The following is a 15615-nucleotide window of genomic DNA, read 5'->3' as shown; positions in this document are numbered from 1 at the left end:
AAAGAACCATTCTTAGCTAAGTGGGATTTTTTTTTCCTTATTCACAATTTCATTTTATTTTTATTAACATATACTGTATTATTTGTTTCAGGAGTATAGATCAGTGGTTCATCAGTCTTACACAATTCACAGTGCTCACCATAACACATACCCTCCCCAGTGTCCATCTTATGGTTTGTTTCCCTCTCTGGTTTCATCCCATTTCTTTTTTCCTTCTCTTCCCCCATGATTCTCTGCCTTGTTTCTCAAATTCCACATACCAGCGAGATCATATGATAATTATCTTTCTCTGATTGACTTATTTCACTTAGCATAGTACCCTCTAGTTCCATCCACTCATTGCAAATGGCAAGATTTCATTTCTTTGATGGCTGCATGATATTCCATTATATATATATACCACATCTTTATCCATTTATCTGCTGATGGACATCTAGACTCTTTCCATAGTTTGCCTATTGTGGACATTTCTGCTATAAACATTAGGGTGCACGTGCCCCTTTGGATCACTACATATACATCTTTGGGGTAAATACCCAGTACTACAATTGCTGGGTCGTAGGGTAGCTCTGTTTTCAGCTTTTTGAGGAAACTCCATACTGTTCCTCAAAGTCACTGCAGAGTCACTGCACCATCTTGCATTCCCACCAACAGTGTAGGAGGGTTCTCCTTTCTCTGCATCCTCACCAACATCTGTCATTTCCTGACTTGTTGATTTTAGCCATTCTGTCTGGTGTGAGGTGGTATCTCATTGTGGTTTTGATTTGTATTTCCCTGATGGCAGGTGATGTTCAGCACTTTGTCATGTGTCTGCTGGCCATTTGGATGTTTTCTTTGCAGAAATGTCTGTTCATGTCTTCTTCCCATTTCTTGATTGGATTATTTGTTCTTTGGGTGTTGTTTGATAAGTTCTTTGTAGATTTTAGATACTAGTCCTTTATCTGATATGTCATTTGCAAATATCTTCTCTCATTCATTCAATTCTCTCTTGGTTTTGTTGATTGTTTCCTTTGCTGTGCAAAAGCTTTTAAAGTACCAGTAGCTCATTTTTGTCCTTGCTTCCCTTGCCCTTGGCGATGTGTCTGGGAATAAGTTGCTATGGCTGAGGTGGAAGAGGTTGCTGCCATATTCTCCTCAAGGATTTTAATGGATCCCCATCTCACACTTGGGTCTTTCATCCATTTTGAGTCTATTTCTGTATCTGGTGCAAGCAAGAGATTCAGTTTCATTCTTTTGCATGTGGCTGTCCAATTTTCCCAACACCATTTGTTGAAGAGATTGTCTTTTTTCCATTAAATATTCTTAACTGCTTTGTCGAAGATTAGTTGACCATAGAGTTGAGGGTCCATTTCTGGGCACACCATTCTGTTACATTGATCTCTGTGTCTGTTTTTGTGCCGGTACTGATGAAGTCCTAGAACCTAAGTCAGGTTCGGTGGGGTGAGGAGGTTCGGAGCCGACGACTAAAGAAAGAATTCTTAAGACGTCATTGGTGCAAAATGGTGGTTTATTAAAGCACGGGGACAGGACCCGTGGGCAGGAAGAGCTGCTGCCCCGTGCCGTGAGGGATGGCAGGTTATGTACCCTGCTGTTGGGGGAAGGTGAGGGGAAGGGAGGTTTCAGTGGAGTTTTCATATGCTAAAGAGGGCCTACAAGGTGCCAGGATGTTCCAGGCCTGCCGGAGGCCTTGCCCTTGCTGCTGGATCAATGTTGTCTTTAGACCAGCCATTAACATTAAGATCTTTGGGAGACTTTTTGGTGGGGTGTCACAATCCTGCTATCAATCGTCTTTGTTAGTGAGATTTAGAACATTTGTAAGCCAAGGGAGACTCCTGTCTAGCAGGATTGTGAGCTCTGCAAGTTAACCATTTGCTTATTGTTCATGGCAGTCAGGGCTGCCTGAGGGATGCTACGCTTATGGAGGGGAAAGGGTGAAGAGGGGGTGCAAGGCGCCAGCTTTTGCTTTGTCCTCAGCCAGCCTCCTGCTCCCTCATCAGTACCGTACTGTTTTAATGATTACGGCTTTGTAATAGAGCTTGAAGTCCGGAATTGTGATGCCACCAGCTTTGGTTTTCTGTTTCAACATTCCTCTGGCTATTTGGGGTCTTTTCTTGTTCCAATACATATTGTAGGATTATTTGTTCCATTTCTGTGAAAAAAGTTGATGGTATTTTGATAGGGATTTCATTGAATGTGTAGATTGGCCTAGGTAGCATAGATATTTTAACAATATTTGTTCTTCTAATCCATGAGTATGGAATGTTTTTCCATTTCTTTTATGTCTTCTTCAACTTCTTTCATGAGTCTTCTATAGTTTTCTGAGTACATATCCTTTGCCTCTGTGGCTACATTTATTCTTAGGTATCTTACGGTTTTGGGTGCAGTTGTAAATGAGATCGACTCCTTAATTTATCTTTCTTCTCTCTCATTGTTGGTGTATAGAAATGCAACTGATTTCTGTCCATTGATTTTATATCCTTCAACTTTACTGAATTCCTGTATGAATTCTAGCAGTTTTGGAGTGGAGTCTTTTGGGTTTTCCACATAAAGTATCATATCATCTGCAAAGAGTGAGAAGTGCATATGACTTCTTCTTTGCCAACTCAGATGGATTGTACTTCTTTTTGTTGTCTGATGCTGAGGCTTGGACTTCCAGTACTATGTTGAATGGCAGTGATGATAGTGGACATCCCTGCCATCTTTCTGACGAGAATGATATTCACTGTGGGGTTTTCATAGATGACTTTTTGATGTTATTGACATATGTAGCCTCTATCCTACACTGTGAAGAGTTTTAATCAAGAAAGGATGCTGTACTTTATCAGATGTTCTTTCTGCATCTGTTGAGAGTATCATATGGTGTTTGTCCTTTCTTTGATTAATGTAATGTAATGTATGACATTGATTGATTTCTGGATGTTGAACCAAGCTTGTAGCACAGAAATAAATCCCACTTGGTCATGGTGAATAATCCTTTGGATAGTATTTTCGTCAGAATTTTTGCATCCATGTTCATCAGGGATATTTGTCTGTAATTCCCCTTTTTTGATGAGTCATTGTCCAGTTTTGGGATTACGGTAATGCTGGCCTCATAAAATGAGTTTGGAAGTTTTCCTTCCATATTTGTTTTTTGGAACAGTTTCAGAAGAATAAGTGTTAACTTTTCTTTAAATGTTTGATGGAATTCCAATGGGAAGCCATCAGTCCCTGGGCTCTTGTTTGTTGGGAGGTTTTTGATTAGTGCTTCAGTTTCATTTCTGCTTTGGGGTCTGTTCTTTTCTCTTTCTTCCTGCATTAGTTTTGGTAGTTTATATGTCTTTAGGAATGCATCCATTTCTTCCCGATTATCTTATTTGTTCTCATAGAGTTACTCATATGTTCTTATAATCATTTGTATTTCTTCAGTGTTGGTTGTAATCTCTCCTCTTTCATTCATGATTTTATATTTGGGTCCCCTCTCTTTTCTTTTTGATAAGTCTGGCCAGAGGTTTGTCCATTCTTACTAATTCTTTCAAAGAACCAGCTCCTAGTTTCATTGATCTGTTTTTCTGTTCTTTTGGTTTCTATTTCCTTGATCTCTGCTCTAATCTTTATTATTTCTCTTCTGCTGTGTTTAGGCTTTCTTTGCTGTTCTTTCTTCAGCTCCTTTAGGTGTGGGATTAGGTTGTGTATTTGAGACCTTTCTTATTTCTTTTTTTATTTTTTTAAGATTTTAGTTATTTATTTGTCAGAGAAAGAGCGAGTGAGAGCGAGCACAAGCAAACAGAGTGGCAGGCAGAGTCAGAGGGAGAAGCAGGCTCCCTGCGGAGCAAGGAGCCTGATGTGGGACTCGATCCCAGGATGCTGGGATCATGACCTGAGCTGAAGGCAGCTGCTTAACCAACTGAGCCACCCAGACGTCCCTGGTGATCACAGATTCTTTCAGTTTCTGTTTGTCCTGGAAGCTTTTTGTCTCTTCTTTTTTTTTTTTTTTTTTTTTAAGATTTTATTTATTTATTTATTTGACAGACAGAGATCACAAGTAGGCAGAGAGGCAGGCAGGCAGGCAGAGAGAGAGGAAGGGAAGCAGGCTCCCTGCTGAGCAGAGAGCCTGATGCAGGGCTTGATCCCAGGACCTGGGTCATGACCTGAGCCGAAGGCAGAGGCTTTAACCCACTGAGCCACCCAGGTGCCCCTCTTCTTCTATTTTTGATGACAGCTTAGCTGGTTATAGTCTTCTTGGCTGCATATTTTTCTAGTTTAGTACACTGAATATATCACGCCAGTCCTTTCTGGCCTGCCAGGTCTCTGTGGTCTGCTGTCCATCTAATGTTTCTACCATTATAAGTTACAGACCTCTTCTCCAGAGTTGCTTTCAGGATTTACTCTTTTCTCTGAGATTTGTAAATTGGGTTCTCTGTGCCTCCTGGATTTTGATGCCAGTTTCCTTCACCAGATAAGGGAAGTTTTCTGCTTTAATTTGCTCCAGTACACCTTCTGCCCCTCTTTCTCTTTCTTCCTCTTCTGGGATCCCAATTATTCTAATATTGTTTCACTTTATCATATCACATATCTCTCAAATTCTCCCCTTGTGATCCAGTTCTTGTTTTTATCTCTTTTTCTCAGCTTCTTTATTCTCCATCATCTGGTCTTCTATATCACAAATTCTCTTCTGCCTCATTTATCCTAGCAGTTAGAGCCTCCATTTTTATGGCACCTCATTAATAGCCTTTTCAGTTTCAACTTGGTTAGATTTTATTTCTCCAGAAAGGGATTCTCTAGTATCTTCTGTGCCTTTTTTTTTTTTTTTTAATTTTTATTCACTGGAGCCACCATAGCACATACCCTCCCCAATGTCCATCACCCAGCCACCCTATCACTCCCCCCTCCCTTTTTCTATGCTTTTTTCAAGCCCAGCTAGTATCTTTATAATCATCATTCTGAACCCTGGTTCCGGCATCTTACTAATGTCCATATAATTGCCATAAGAGGCAATACCCTGGCAGTCAGTATTGCCTCTTATTCTTTTTTTTTTTTTTTTGAGGTGAGTTTTTCTGTTTTGTCATTTTGTCCAGAAGAGAATAGATGAACAAGAGAGCAAAATACTGCAAGGGTAACAACCCCAGAAAAATATGCACTAAACAAATCAGAAGAGACCCAAAACCTTGGGGTGGAGGGAGGAGGGGAAAAAAGAAAAAAGAAGACTATGATTAGGCTGGTGAATAGAACAGAGCCACACACTAGATTTGGGGTGTATTTTGGTCTTTTGGAAGAAACTGCCTCCCAAAATTTTAAAGAAAGAAATACTTATACATACACACACACACACACACACACACATACACATAAGGGTAAATACAATGAAGGGGTAAATTATGGCTATAAAAATGAAAATTAAAAAAGATTTTTAAAAAGGTCTTGATAAGTTGGTTGAAAAAAGAGGAAAATAAAAAAAAGAAATAGAAAAAAATTAATAAAACTTTAAATATTAACTTTGAAAGACTAAAGAATCATGGGGGAAAAGCCATGAATTCTCTGTGGTGTATTCCCCTAGCGCTGGAGTTTTGCAGTTCTCATTGATTGGTAAACTTGGTCTTGACTGGATATTCTTGCTGATCTTCTGGAGGAGGGGCCTGTCGCATTGATTCTCAAATGTCTTTGTCTCAGGTGGAATTGCACCATTCTTGCCAGGGGCCAGGCTAAATAATCTTCTTGGGTTTGCACTCAGTAGCTTTTCTTCCCTGAAGATTTCTGCACAGCTTTAGAGAACAAGTATGAAAATGGCAGCCTCCCAAACTCTGGCTCTTTAAGCGCCGAGAGCTTGGGTCCGCACTCCTCAGTGAGCCCTCAGAGAAAAGTAGTCAGTCACTACTGTCTCCCTGGTCTCTGGCCACATTCCTTGCTCACCTGGCCTGTGACCAAGCGTTTCTATCTCAGGCACATGACTGTGTTCACGTTTGGAATCTCCAAACCTAGCAGATTCCTGTGGCAGGCTCCTGAATCAGGCTCTCACACGAGGCTCCCAAGCCACTCTTGCTAGGAAAGAAAGGGAGTCTCCCCGATGTGCCGCTTGTTGAGCCCTTGCTCAAAGAGCAGTGGCCCAGTTGTGCCAGGGATTGCAGTTTAAGGTAACCCTGAGCTGAGAGCCCCCTCCTGGGCTTAGTCTTTGCAGCTGGCTTTCCTGCTCTGATACCTGGGAGCTCTACTGCAGTCAGGCACCCCTGGCCTTTCTGTGACTCCAAGGGCCCTGATTCCACACTATCCCAGTGAGGGATCCATCCCTGGCGTAGCTATTAGAGCAATGTCCCTCAGCAGAGCAGACTTGTAAAAGTTCCAATTTTGTGCTCCTCTGTTCCATCACTTGCTAGTAGCTGACTGTATATCGCCTCAGATTCACTTCTCCATATATCCTGCCTTCCAGAATGTGGTTGCTTTTCATTTTCTTTTTTAAGATTTTATTTATTTGACAGATCACAAGTAGGCAGAGAGGCAGGCAGAGAGAGAGGGAAGCAGGCTCCCCACCAAGCAGAGAGCCCGATGTGGGGCTCGATCCCAGGACCCTGGGATCATGACCTGAGCCGAAGGCAGAGGCTTTAACCCACTGAACCACCCAGGTGCCCCTGTGGTTGCTTTTCTATTCATAGAGTTGCTGCTAAAGCAACTAAATAACAACTCAACTATGCTGTTAAGTATGTAGGTGTTCAGAATGGTTTGATAACTATCTAGCTGAATTCCTGGGACCAGACAAAATTTAGGTCTCCTACTCCTCTATCATCTTGATGCCCTCTCTAAGTGGGATTTTTTTTAAGATTTAACAAATACCAGCATGATTCCATTGAGGAAGAATAGGAGTTCCCCCATGGTTTACCTGGCTTATGGGCATTAAAATAATTCTTTTAAAATACTTGTTCCACACTGTGTAGTATGATGCTCAGAAATATCTTGCCATTATCACTGTGTTCGTTCCATAGCTGAAGACTAGTCCTATTTTTCCTACCTTTTAAGCAAGTCAGACTTGAATCTTGGTTGGCTCTTTATTGATAAAAATATTAGAAAGGACAACTTATTCTGAAATAAAGTCAGGTTAACCTGGTCTCTTGACTGCAATAAAAATGCTTTCCTTTCTGAGAATTGTTTTGGGAAGATTTTACCCCTGAGAACAACTCATGGCTAAATTAAAATATATTCCTAATGCCCAAAGCCCATAGAATATTCTGCCATTTCTTTCTTTCTTTTTTTTTTTTATGATTTTATTTATTTATTTGACAGGGAGAGAGATCACACAAGCAGGAGGAGCAGCAGGCAGAGGGAGAGGGAAAAGCAGGCTCCCTGCTGAGCAGGGAGCTGGGCATGGGGCTTGATTCCAGAACCCTGGGATCATGACCGGAGCCAAAGGCAGACCCTCAACCAACTGAGCCACCCAGGATCCCCTCTTTCACCATTTCCATATCAGCCTGGGGTAATATGGATAGATGGGTAGATATTTAGAGATCAGGGACCATATGTGCTGGTTTACCTGGGACAGTCCATGTACCTATGGTCTTGGTATAATTATTAATAGCATTCCCTTGTGTTAATTTTATTTCACACTTCATAAAATAGGCAATCTCCATCTCAAGAGTACAGAGAGAACTGCAAAATAAGGGAAAAGAACTGCAAGCAGGAAACAAGAAGTATTTGGGTTAATTTGATTGGCTGGGGTGGTATATCTGACCTTACTAGAAATATCAAGGAAGAAAGAAATAACTGCAGGTCCCAGAGTTGGCTTGCCAGTTGTAGATTAGCTACTGGTTATACTGTGTTTCTGGTTAAGCAGGGGAACACAAAAGTCATCTAAGTTTCAGTTTGCTGACATGGCACCATGGGCACCAGTGGTTCCATCTCGGGAAATTTATTGCAATGCTTGTCTCAAAATGCCCTGATTTGGGATGATAAATTTCAGGGTTACCCTACGTAAAAAGGACAAGAATAGAGGAAGAAGATTCTGTATCCCGTGTTAGAATCACCAAGATATTAATTTACTTCCCTTTAGCTTTGTTGGGATACTTCCTAAAGATAATTCTTTCTTTTCTGGGGTGCTACTTTTAACCTCAATATGGTGGGTACATCGTCTTTCCTTCTTGCATAAGATATTTTGTTCTTTTTCTATAAATGTATAAAAATGACTTTGCATATATAGGTTTCAGGAAGTTATTCTTGATTCTGCTCTCCAAGGTGGTCTTTGTTCACCTTTTAATTGTCACCTGTACTTATCTGTCAATTTTTAATTGGTATGACTTTTTCCAAAAATGTCTCTACTAAAGTCAATTTTTTTGTTTTCAATCCTAGATCTTTGTTCCCATTCCTCTAGCCTGGTGGTTACTCTCTGGCTTCTGCTAGGCAATCTATTTCCTCTGCTGGCTGGATTTCTTCTGTGTGTATGGCACTAGGAATGGAAAAGTGAATTCTCAAGACATTACTTTGTGTCACGTTCCTCTGAACAAAGCACAAATCTGGGAGAGTGCCAGCCTAGGCAGATGGCAAAAGAGGCGTTCCTAACTTTGGCTTGGAAGCTTTGACCACAATCAGACCTTGAAGCAGAACTTCACAGCAGTCACTCTTCATCAGCAGCCCGACAGCCTCAGAGCTTGGAGAAGGAGAAGGAATTCTAAGTCACCATGTCTTTATTTGTCAGAATGTATAACCTGCCTGAAATTTGCCTTTGAAAATGGAATAATTGGTGAAATTTTCAGAGTGATTACATACCCCAGCATTTTCATTAACCTAAAATGAATACTGCAGTAATTTTTAAAATGGCTATTATAAGATTATAAATTATGGATCCTGTCCTCAAAAGTTAAATTGTCCTTTGAATTACAGATAGTAATTGAATTGGGTTTCTGTATCACTGTTATATTGAATTTAATGGCTATGCATGGTACACTTAAATCATTGTTCTCATTGTCTAAAAGGTTGGGGTTTTTTTTTTTAATGTTTTGCTAAATCTTATGATTTGACCATGCTTGGCTTTTTCAAACCAGCTGTGTGGCAGTTTACTACTTAACCATTAGGCACTGGTAGCCCTTCCAGTTGTGTTCTCCAGTAATTTAATCATGATGTGAAAAACTGTGGTAGCAGAGAGAGAAAAATACTCTGCCATGTAACACTGAAGACATGCAAACAGAAGAAAACCTAATTGTATGTTTTTCAGATAATAATTATGATAACTGTAACCCAAGAAAAATAGAACTATTCTTTTTTGACCAATGAAGAGAAAAATTATGGTACTACATAGAGAGATATGCGGTTATTTTCAAGTAGGCTAAGAAGTTATTACAGAAGAATATCTACTATCTGAAAACTATATATAAGAAGAAAAATATAAGTCAAAACAAGGTGGTTTACTAATAGCAAAGTGTAAGTTTGTTGTAGGGCCTATTCATCACCCACAATATAAGGCTTGGTCCGCAGAAGTCAGAAAGTTGCCTGTGCTTTAAAAGGAGGTGATGTTCTTGATATGATGTGATTTCCGCCCAGTGCTCTGAATGTCAAAGTGAAGAAGTTCAGTGAAGCGCAGGTAAATGGCAGGAGTAACTATGACTCTCTGAAGGTAGCCAAATGCCTCGTCATCTAATTAGTAATGCACATTAGTAATGCACATGAGTGGATGAACGAGATTCCCATTGTCCCTAGCTACTATCCAGAGAAACCAGACAGGGGAATGGGTTTGGCAGACAAAAAACAAAAACAAACCAACGGTAAAAAGAGGTGATGTTTTTTGCTTCCTGCTTTTGAGACTGCTCCTGTTACTACATAGATTCTCATCCTCAGAAACAATTCTGCTCCGGTACTAAAGCTTACCACCCCCTCTTAGTAATTCAATTCAAAGTTTTTTAGTGATGAGTAATGCCCAGTTCTCTCTAAAGTTAATGAAGTCCTCAAACACCTGACCAGTATTTTTTCATTCATTCATCTATTCATTCATTCATTCACCTTTTAATTTAGCATAGTTATTGAGCACTCCCTTTAAGAGATTATGCTAAGTGAGCAAGCAGTATAATTACTAAAAAGTAATTAGCTGACCATTTGACATTGGAGCCAAACTGCAACCCAGAATAGAGGAAAGTCACCTTTTTCTAATGCATAAGTTTTAAATATGTATTTGCAAGCAGTTTTAAATTGGAGGTATTTGTCATTGTAAAAAAAAAAAAAAAAGAAAGAAAGAAAGAAAAAACTGGGGGTCTCTAGCATAGCTGACTTCAGCTAAAGAGAAGTTAATAGTAATGGTGTCAGGCCAGTGCTTAGTTTTCTGCCTTTGTCACACATTACTTTAAAGGTCAAGGAAAAGTATAGAGTATATTTTTAAAGAAAATTATAAAACTCTAAACTTATATATTGATTGTGATTATGAATCATCCTGCAAAGTTGTATAAAGAATTTCACCAAAAGTATGATGGATAATATATTTGCGATTCACAGTGGTAGGTTCAATTATATTTTGACTGTTGTGCAGTAATGCCATTTAGGTAGTATTGTTTCCGAGCATGGTGCTTTTTATACTTGAAATATATTTTTGCTTTATTTTTTATTGATATAATTATATTTGCACTAATGACTTTCTGGAGAAAATATTATAGATGACATTTTTTCTATATATATATTTATTAAGCTTGGAATCTGATACCCTAGTGTTTTCTCTGCACATATAAGGAACTTGATAAGGTATGTGGCTAAGAAATCTTGAGTTTCTGAGGGTAACTAACAGCTCCGGTGTCTTCCTTCCTCTTCAACAAGTCTTGAGAGTGGTTGCTTATCACTGATTCTTCATAGTATACCCCGGGAAGACTTAGAAGGTCACTGAACCTATAAGAAATGTTAAGAGGAGCATTTGAGTCACTTAGAATATGGCCGTAGTATAAAAACAGACTTAAAGTCTGAGATTTCCGTGCAGAATTAGTGGGCTAGAATTCAGCTTTGAACTGAAGAATTCAAAATGGCCTATATGTTGGTATCCTGTGGCAGGATGCCTTTTATGTTAACAAAAGCAGTTCACCGAGAAGACTAGCAGACTGCAGCCATGGTGGAAGTGAGATGGGGGACATGGTGGAAGTAGCTGATTTGGGGACAATAGACTGGAGTCTCTCTCTGACTCAAAAAGTGTGGAGTGCATATAAAAATGGACCAGACTACCTCAGTTTTCAGTTCAGATTTAGGTTCATTTTGATAGTATTAAGGTCCCAATTGTCAAAAATAACAAGTGATTTTGTCTCTCAGGTTTTCAAGAACAGAATTTACAGGAAGGCAGCAAAAGCCATGTCAGCAGACTTGAGCTGACAGCTTTAAAGAAACTGGCAAACAGTTAGGTAGTCTTAAGGTAGACTCCTCTAATACTCTCCTGAAGAATATCCTTTTCCCTTACTTATTTCTTAAGGATATTTATTTTTGTTAAGACCAAATAGATGTTCTTAAAATGTTATAAGTTATGCCTAAAATTAGTTTCAGCCTAGTATGTTGGCTTAGAGTTTATCAGTATTTGAAGATGAAACATGAATTAGTGAAGTTTAAATGGCTTTAGGAAGATACATAAATAAACATATCTGAGTATTCCATAAAATTTTATCAATATTCTCCTCACTATTAGAAGACCCAACTGTAAAATGGCTAGCTGCCTTGTCAGATTCTTTTAGCTCTAATATTCTATGACCAACATTCATCCAGACTCAGTAGGTCACTGCTGGCTCTGATCTGTGTCCTAGAGTATGCCAGCTTGCGCATCATGTTCATGACAGTGTCTCGGGCTCAGTGCCCTGGTGCTGTCCATGTCCTTGGACACTGAGTGGAGAGAGAAGAGCCATCTCTGAGGGCATTTGAGCTGTCCTGATAAAGGAGGTGGACTTTAGTCATAACCCCACAGATCATTTCATAGTGGGCACTAGTCATTCATGCCATGTCCTTGCAGCCCTGGAAGATGAATATATTTTAATAAGATTGTGCTACTCATTCTGAAGAAAGAACTTATCTCCGGAAAGGACTACTACTACTATTACTACTACTACTATTACTTTTTCTCCTCTTTCTCTTCTTCCTCCTCCTCCTCCTCCTTTTCTTCTTCTCCTAATTCTTCTTCTTCTTCTCCTCCTCTTCCTTCTTCTTCCTCTTCTTCCTTTTCTTCTTTTTTTGATACATTCAGTCAGAATAGGGTTGGAAGTGATGAATTATTTTCTTTTATGTTTACATTTTTGGTAAATAGAAGATTTAAGAACTAATCTTTATTTGTGTTATTGAACTTCAAGTGTAATGTATTCCTTGGTTTAAAAAAAACTTTAATAAAAATGGAAACTAATCTGTATTTTGTCTTTACTTACCATCAGTTTTTAAAACCTGGTTGAAGAACATGTGCACTATTTGGGGAATTGTTAACAGCACTATTTGTGTTAATTGTGAAATAATTTGATTTCTACTTTAATGGATTAGAATTGCCCTACTTAACAAATGGGGACAGGTTTTATGTAAAGCTGTAGGGAGTAGCCCTCCTCAAAGAGTTATGTAGATAAGAGAGCAGTCTAAAACAGTTCAGGGGAAGCTCCTCTGGCTGCAGATGATCCCAGTCCCTTTTGTTTTATGCTGTGGGCTACGAGTCCCATTGCAAGAGCCCCTTGGCACATTCACATACCATACTCTGTGCAGTTACAGCAAGTAGATTGTGGCAGTACTCTTGAGGTGTGAATCTTCTTCATCACCTGAATGTAATTTGAGAAAGGATGTCCTGGACATGCCTTCATGTGCACTTGAAGGCATTCCACCCTGTGGCATGGATCCAAGCACTTTGTGACCTAGTTGCTGAGCTGAGACCCTGGTGGAAATTTTTAATAATAATAATTTGGATTTTTAAAATGTTAAATAGTTCATAAAAGTAGCTAAAACTATATGTAATAAATTACTTCAAGTAGTTGAATTAAGCCAATATTATTTGCATAGCATACTGAAGAGGAAACTGTCTACCTCTTACATATTACATTGTTTACCTTCCAATATGTTCATCAAATATAGTTTGCTTAGTAGGCATTATCCATAAGCTGTCTTTTGTCTACAGCCTCTCTGATAGATTTGCCGAAAAAGAGGGGTTTATTTAAATCAGCTTTGTTAAGTGTTCGCTCAGAAATTCATTTGTTAATGTTTAAATTAAATTGGACATATTTGGAGATGGTAGTCCAAATATGTGCTCTGATGTTCCAGTAGATAGCCACATTTCCCATTCTGTATGTATAGAAATGGGTATTTTTCTGCCTACAGACTTTAGTATATCTTAGGTTCAATGCCACTAACAGTTAATTTTTTTCAATTTAGAAACAGTGACTCAACAACTTTCTGACATTATCGCATTTGGAAATACTCAAATCACAGTATCTGAACACTTCCTGGCTTTTTCTCCCTCACCCCTAGTGAATTTCAAAAAGGCCACAATCAACTTGGGAGAGATTTTTTTTTTTTTAAGATTTATTTATTTGATGGAGTGAGAAAGATTACAAGTAGACCAAGAGGCAGGCGGGAAGTGGGGAAGCAGGCTCCCTGCCGAGCAGGGCTCTATCCCAGGACCCTGAGCTGAAGGCAGAGGCTTAACCCACTGAGCCACCCAGGCGCTCCAGGAGAGATTTTTACGTGGGCCACACCTACAGTTCATGAATGTGTATACAGCAAAGGTTTTGATATATTTGCCTGAAGTGATGAAAATTTAATGTGAGATAACCACAAAGAATAGAGTTGGCTCTGTTGTCATACAACCACACCACAGTTTGCCATCCCAGTCTCCAGAGTCTTAAATCTTAAACAGGTTAACTATTCTAAAGCGAGGTGGGGTGTGGCATGATGGTTAGCTCAGTCGGTTAAGCATCTGACTCTTTCTTCTTTCTTTCTTTTTTTAAAGTAAGCATACCCAGCATGGAGCCTAACATAGGGCTCAAACTCACAACCCTGAGGTTAAGACCTGAGCTGAAATCAAGGGTTTGACGCTTAACTGACAGAGCTACTCAGGTACCCCAAGCATTCAATTCTTAATCTTAGGTCAGGTCTTAATCTCAGGCTCATGAGGCCTAGTTTGGAGCCTACTTAAAAAAAAAAAAAAAAAAAAAATGAAATTATTGGGTAGTTGTGAAGTTTCATGCTTGCTATTAAGTAAATAAAATCTGCAAAATCTGCGTTTCTTATAATAGGTTTGACAAAGGAGTGAAGAAGGAGTCACTTAAGTGCTATATAGATGCTAAATAACCCTTAGGGGTAAGTATCTTTACAGTGGAAAAAAAAAAAAAAGAAGAAGAAGAAATGTCTGAAGCAAGTCAGTGCTCAGACTGAGGTGAGTTAGTGGCTTTGCCCCACTGGGATTTTTGCCCCAGAGCCCCTGCACCAGCACTGTGCACCATGCTGTATGTCCATAGATGGGGGTTTTCTCCGGTTTTGCCTCATTTTTCTCTCACACCACTTAAGCCTGTAGTCATGCCTCCTGCTTCCCCATCACCAGGTCAAAACAGCCCTGTTTTCTCAAGTGTGTGTACATATCTGTTTGGTGGCATCATTGATTGGAATTGATATGGGGGATCCTATCAATCCATTATTTCTCAAAGACTGATAGGGAGGGAGCCAGCAACCCTCACTAATTTACTAATCTGGTAGAAACCAGACTCTCCCATGCCACTTCGGTCTGCTCCTGCTGTTTTACCATCTCCGTACCACCGTTCAGTTTCCAGGTCGGGAATGGTAGTGTCTGGTGTGGCTGCCCATGCACATGCCCCAGGAGGCATGGTAGTGAAAATGAGCGGACTGGAGTCTCCGGAGCTGAGGAACACAGCGGGTCAACTCGGGGATGGGTAGGTACTACCTGGCTGTGGCTCTCAGATGCCCAATAAGCCAAAGGCATAGATTCAGAAATCATTTAGGCCAGAGGCAGAAACAGTGAAGGTGAATCTATACACAGAGGAAAAAGTGCTGGAGTTAGTCAAAGATTAGGCTAACAGGACCAGAGAAAATGAGTGAATGCGGAACAACCAGACTACATTCTGTTGGACCAGGGAGGGGCTGCCTTTTGTTCTGGACTCCCAGGTTTAAGTGCACTGAGTGCTTTCTGATACCTAAGCTCAGTGGAGGTACTGAATCTAGTGATTTAATTTTGCAGTAGTCTCTGTTGGGTACTTACTATTCAACATGTATTGGGCATCAACCCTGTCAGGCGCCCTGCAAGCCTTCCCATGGTCCACAAGAAACCCACAGACATGGTGTTTGTCCTGGAGCCAGTGAAGGATGGGGACAATTGAGCAAGCATTTACGGTGAACTATACACTTGAAGATGAAGAGATAAAATGTATAGCATGGGAAATAGTGGAGAGAGCAAGGCTAAAGATCCAAGAGACTGAGATATCCGATAAAGTTAGGCTCTGAGAAGACAGAAGCTGGGAACAGAGCATGGGGAATGGAGCGCCCCATTCACTATAAAATAGGACATGGAGGGAAACAGGAGCACATCTGTTAGGTCTGGTGGCTAGAAGCTAAACTCCTGGGTCAGAAAGGAAGTCCTCATTGTCTGCCATGCATATGGTTTGAGATTTGAAGAATATTGAAGGTTTAAGCTTTTGCAAGGAGGTTTTTTTTTTTTTTTTTTTTTTTTTG

At 39.9% G+C, this 15615-nt stretch overlaps 1 protein-coding gene across 2 annotated transcripts in view; it reads left to right on the top strand.

The window, feature by feature from the left end:
• LMLN (leishmanolysin like peptidase) overlaps window positions 1-12301 on the top strand; it is an 85709-nt gene extending 73408 nt beyond the window's left edge. For both annotated transcript variants that reach the window (XM_059162971.1, XM_059162970.1), the window contains one exon: window positions 8308-12301. Coding sequence is in view for 1 of the 2 variants with exons in the window: in XM_059162970.1 (XP_059018953.1) it covers window positions 8308-8408 (101 nt within the window). In the remaining variant the exon portion in view is untranslated. The remainder of the gene's footprint in view (window positions 1-8307) is intronic.
• Window positions 12302-15615: the final 3314 nt, after the last annotated feature.

The sequence above is a fragment of the Mustela lutreola genome, chromosome 2 (genome assembly GCF_030435805.1).
Source record: "Mustela lutreola isolate mMusLut2 chromosome 2, mMusLut2.pri, whole genome shotgun sequence".
In the NCBI taxonomy this organism is placed as follows: Eukaryota; Metazoa; Chordata; class Mammalia; order Carnivora; family Mustelidae; genus Mustela; species Mustela lutreola.
The sequence above is the reverse complement of the archived record's forward strand: the minus strand, read 5'-3'. Positions and strand labels throughout refer to the sequence as shown.